This window comes from Episyrphus balteatus, chromosome 1 (assembly GCF_945859705.1).
Source record: "Episyrphus balteatus chromosome 1, idEpiBalt1.1, whole genome shotgun sequence".
Lineage (NCBI taxonomy): Eukaryota > Metazoa > Arthropoda > Insecta > Diptera > Syrphidae > Episyrphus > Episyrphus balteatus.
The window spans coordinates 157,998,216-158,003,211 of record NC_079134.1 but is presented as its reverse complement, the minus strand read 5'-3'; the positions used below and the strand labels follow the sequence as shown (position 1 = coordinate 158,003,211).

The 4,996-nt window shown below is 30.6% G+C and overlaps 1 protein-coding gene across 1 annotated transcript; it reads right to left on the bottom strand.

Moving 5' to 3' along the window:
- Positions 1–1,633: 1,633 nt before the first annotated feature.
- Positions 1,634–2,440, bottom strand: LOC129907692 (peptidyl-prolyl cis-trans isomerase-like 3). Its single transcript, XM_055984015.1, has 4 exons — positions 2,319–2,440; positions 2,016–2,252; positions 1,839–1,957; positions 1,634–1,778 (listed from the first exon to the last, which is right to left on the bottom strand). The coding sequence occupies exons 1-4, from the start codon at positions 2,319–2,321 to the stop codon at positions 1,637–1,639; spliced, it is 501 nt and encodes a 166-aa protein (XP_055839990.1). The 5' UTR covers positions 2,322–2,440; the 3' UTR covers positions 1,634–1,636.
- Positions 2,441–4,996: the final 2,556 nt, after the last annotated feature.

Sequence of the window (4,996 nt, the reverse complement as noted above, 5' to 3'; positions counted from 1 at the left end):
TTATTGCTGTTTTTCTTTAAACTAAGACTTGGCAATATTATTAACTTCTCATTAGTTGTAATAGGTAATGTTTTTTTTTTATTATTATTTTTTAATTTTAAGACGAAATAGCTACTTTGTATCACAACATTTTCTTTGTTTATTTTTTACATATTTCTGTTTTGTTACTCAATTTAATGTAATAATAAAATCATAATTATTAATATTTTCTAGATATTATGTTTGTAAATTTTTTTTCTTAGAATATAAGATGTAAAGAAACGAATTGTATAAAATAAGAATAAAAAAATAAAAACAAGAATAACTAATTTTTTAATCTTGGTTGACTTGCGAATGTATTCCACATCCTTTACGGTCATGACAAAAATGGTTCTAGACAAGGCAATGATGCATTGTCATACAGCTTCCTTAACATCATCCTTGAAAGAATAACACAAAACTCTAACGTCAAATCTATGAGTCACCCTCTTTTAAAACTCCGTCCAGCTGCTTTCATATGCACAACACAAGGATTTTTTTGCCAACCGCTCGTACTTTGGTCTGAAAATGTAATTCTCCAGCATAGGCGTCTCTCCAGCAACTTGTGTCCCTATAAAAGACAGTTATCATCCCAGATCTGCTATATGGTACAATTTGTACAATTTTTTAGTCTAGTTTCACTTACTTATTTACAAAACTTGCAGAATAAATTAACGCGTGATGTTTTTGCTTTAAAAAAAACTGATTTCATTAAGGCAGTGATGCTCGTGCATCAAAAAGTAAAGTAGTGTACAAAATTGTGATGCAAAAGCAACGATGCGTTTAGAATTCACTCTCTACATGAATATTTCCTGCTGAGCTTTTGTATGTATATAGTTGCTTTTATTGAAAACAGACGAATTCGATTCTCATCATTTGTCTAGGTTAGGCACTAGGTAATAGGTAGATCGGCTCTGAGAATCTTTTAAGCAGTTTCTAAGGGTTGTTCTCAAAGCGAAAACGTTAACGAAAAATTGGTTTCATTCTTGCGTTTGAATTTCATCTATTTCCAGGTTGTAGTGATTCGCACAGCGAAACTACTCGTTATAAGATTTTAATTTCCAATTTAGCGCCAGCATCTACATGGATAAAGGAAAGGGTCTCCAAATAAGGACAAGACTTTGATTTGAAAATCAACACAAAACATACAAAAGCAATAGCAGAGACAAGTTCGAAAGGTGCAAAAAAGGTAATGGGCAAATTCAAAAACTTCAGGGATTCAGAAACGTTAGTCAAGTTTTGCTATTCTGATTGGTCAAGTCGTTAAGTTGTAAACAAATCCTCTCAATTCAGTCAATTTTTTGACTAAAGTTGACTAACTCAGTATAGAAAAATACCCCCACGTTGACTTCAGATATAGTCCCTGATGTTTCCTGAAAATGCCCAATATCAAGAGCCTTTTTTTTTAAATTGTTAAAATCACCATGACAACACTGATTGAAAAAAAATAGGAGTCACAACGGAAGGTCAGATATGAAAATTAATGATAGTCTTATAGCATTCATGACCTCTTAACATTGGAGATCCTATTGTTAAACTTTTTTTCTTTGAAGAAATAAACATACAAGTTTTAAAAAATTAATTATTTATTTTTTTTTTTTTTGTTTTTAAGAGCTTATTAGTTTCCTGCCTGAGCATTCGCAATGGGATTCGCATGCATTGTTATGCTATTTATTTTCTTTTCCGTATGTGGCCTATAGTTTTTGGGATTTACTGTAAGCTTCTCGAGTTCATCAAGCACATCAAAGCCATCTATTACTCTGTAAAGTAGTTGAATTTTCAATTATCTATCGATTTCCTTGATTTGGCTATTAACATACCTTCCAAAAACTGTATACTTTAAGTCTAGATTTGGTTGTGCAGCATAAGTGATAAAGAATTGACTTCCATTTGAGTTGGGTCCATTATTGGCCATTGACACAATTCCACGGTCCGAATGCTAAACATGTGAGAGTTAATAAAATGTGACAAGAAGCCATATGAATTGTTTACTTTACCTTTAATGAATCTTTGAATTCATCTTCAAACTTTGTACCCCAAATAGATGTGCCTCCTTTCCCAGTATTTGTTGGATCACCTGTTTGAACCATGAATCCTTTAATATTCCTTAAAAATACACAACCGTTGAAGTAATCGCTAGCACAGAGCGCCAAGAAGTTTTCGCACGCTTTCGGACAATCATCGCAGAATAATTCAATTTTCATATCACCATAGTCCGTGTGTAGGGTAACAGACTTTTAATATTTATTTAAAAATATATTAATTAAAGGAATATTTCGAAAAAAGAATTTATTGCTTACCATTTTGTAAATATTTTTGTTTATTTTCTTTTTTTTCCTGCTCGCGAGTGGTTACCGAAAAGTGACAGTTGACAGTCCAAAAAGCATTTGTCAAATTGTACAGGGTTGTTATTAATCAATTTGCGTTCCAGGTTCAAGCATAAATCAAATTACAGATTTTTTTTTAATGGGGATGTTACATGTAATTTATTAGCAATAAAGGTATGACCACACCGGAAGGGTATGCGAGCAGTACGAGTAAAGGCTTGGTCACACCGAAGAGTATATGTGGTACCGGTACGGGTACTTGTATGAAAAAATTCCAAACTGAAAAATTAACGTTCAGATGTGGAATTTTTTTCATACAATTAATTACCCGTACCGCTACCGCATATAGCCTCCGGTGTGGTCTAGCCTTAAGGCTTGGCCTCACCGAAGGGTACAGGTATGCAGATATCGTGGGCACAAAGCCAAAACCACGAATCTGCAAAATTGTAGTTTTGAGAAAAACGGCTTCAAAGTTTTGGAAACACATGCAATCTTATGGAAACTCGTGTAACGGAAATTGATATTTTAGGCTCTTAGGCAACATATGGAGGATTGGGATCGAAGCAGTGAATAGAGAGACCGATAACAAGTAAAATGATGCATTAAAGTGAAAATGTCCAAAAATGCAGATTCGCGGTTTTGGCGTTGTGCCGACAGTTTTTTACGTTTACATTCGGCCTTATTATCTCGAATTTTATTAGTATGAGAAATTTTCTACGATTCCCCAAAAAACAATCACGGAATCCGTTCGTAGTTGAAAATTTTATACAAATCGTCTCTATAATCGGACTTTGTGATTGCTCTTTCGGGAATCGTAAAAAATTCCCGATACGAATGGAATTCGTGATGAGTCAGAACTATAATTGTCGGATCGTCGGATGAAAACGGATGGGAACAGCGCTCGCAACCGCACTCGACGGATGAAAACTTGTCGAAAATACAAAGAAAACATCAACAATTGACAGTAGCTTCCGACTCCATCCGCCAATTATGGTTCTGGCTTAAACTAACATCCATTCGATTTAACAAAAATATTTGATGTTACTTCTGTTACGGAGTTAAATATTTTATTAAAATATCAATTTTAAGCTATATAGTTGTTATTAGCCTAAAAATACAAAAATGAAAATTTTCACTTTTGTTTTCTCTAAATGGAAAAATAGAGAATAAAAAAGAAGCGATCTCTTGAAGATTTGACGCGTTTCTTTTTTGAGAATGATGATTTCCAGAAAAAAATGGCCTCAAAATCGTAAGAAGTTCGATTTTTTCTTTGAACTTTTTTCATAAATCAATATTATGCTTTTGCATCAATATTATACTTTTGCAAAAAGTGGCCAATGTTGTTCCACAACTACCTACATCCTATTCCTGGCCGGGTAATAACCCCGAAAGCTGCTCCTTAATCACTTTAGCTCTGAAAAAGTAGCTCATATACATAATTAACTCATATACATAAGTAACTCATATTTCATATAGTGTAGACGCCACCGTTGATCACATCTAGGTTCGAGATCCAAAGAGAAGTTTCTTAGTGGAAACATTTTCAATGTTGTTTAACCTAAACTTGTGAATTTGACTTTTTGCGAAATCACATGCGAGTTTACATGTAACAGCATGGTCTTCGATTAATCGTAAGAATTCATTTATTTATCATTTTCTGTTTATTTGTTTACCATTATAATAAAACTCAAGTTATTTTCTTTATTTATTTTGTTTTATTTCTCGGAACAGTTTATCAATTATTAAATTTCATGATGATACAAGTTCGATAAAAAAAGAATTATTATTTTTTTATTTATATTGTGTTTTTGTGGTGATTAATTAATTATACAATAATATACTCAAGATCAGAAACCATATCGTATTTAAAAATAATTAACAATGAATATAAGTAAGAAGTATAAATTGTATATAGATAAGCTATTACATTTTGGAATAAAGTATAATTATAAAAATTAAGGTTAAAAATATAATTATAATAATTATATACGTATTGTTGAAAAAAGTTTATAAAATTTAAAATTAAAATTAAAAAAAAAAAAAAAATAAAGAATTCAATAAACGATTGATCTTAATAAAAATTGATAGAATTAAAAAAAAAAATACTTTAATGCTTTACTTTGAAAAAAAAGATAAACTGAAAATTATTAAATGTTATATAAAAAACTTTAGTACTAATGTTTAATGCATTTCTCTATGATGACAAAAGTTTAATCAGGTTTGATAAAAAAAAAATATGCGCAAAAAAAAGACAATACTACTTGAGATAAAAAAAAAACATTTAATTGAATGGGCTATGCGCAAAAATTTTCCTAAAACTATAATATATTTTTTTTTTGATTTTTTATATTTTTTTTATTTTTTTTTTACGTTTTTTTTATTTTTTATTCATTATTTTAAATACGATATAGAACTCCTCAATGAAGCTTACATTCTTAACTTTTTTAATAAATTTTGTTTCAGATATTCGATTGAAGATGGTGATGTGATTTCTGAATTAAAATTGGCAATATCCGGTTTTTAAATCTTTTTTGAACACTTTATGATGACAGTTTGTGTTTTAGGGGAATCTTTTTTATTGTTGTTGTTGTTGTTTTTTTAAGTTCCAAGATATAAAGACATCTCTGATATTGTGATATTGATTACGACGA

Coding starts and splice junctions, on each gene's coding strand:
- LOC129907692 (XM_055984015.1), bottom strand. Junction 1,958..2,015: donor AATTCAAAGATTCATTAAAG/GTAAAGTAAACA, acceptor TCACATGTTTAG/CATTCGGACCGTGGAATTGT. Junction 1,779..1,838: donor AAGTATACAGTTTTTGGAAG/GTATGTTAATAG, acceptor ACTACTTTACAG/AGTAATAGATGGCTTTGATG.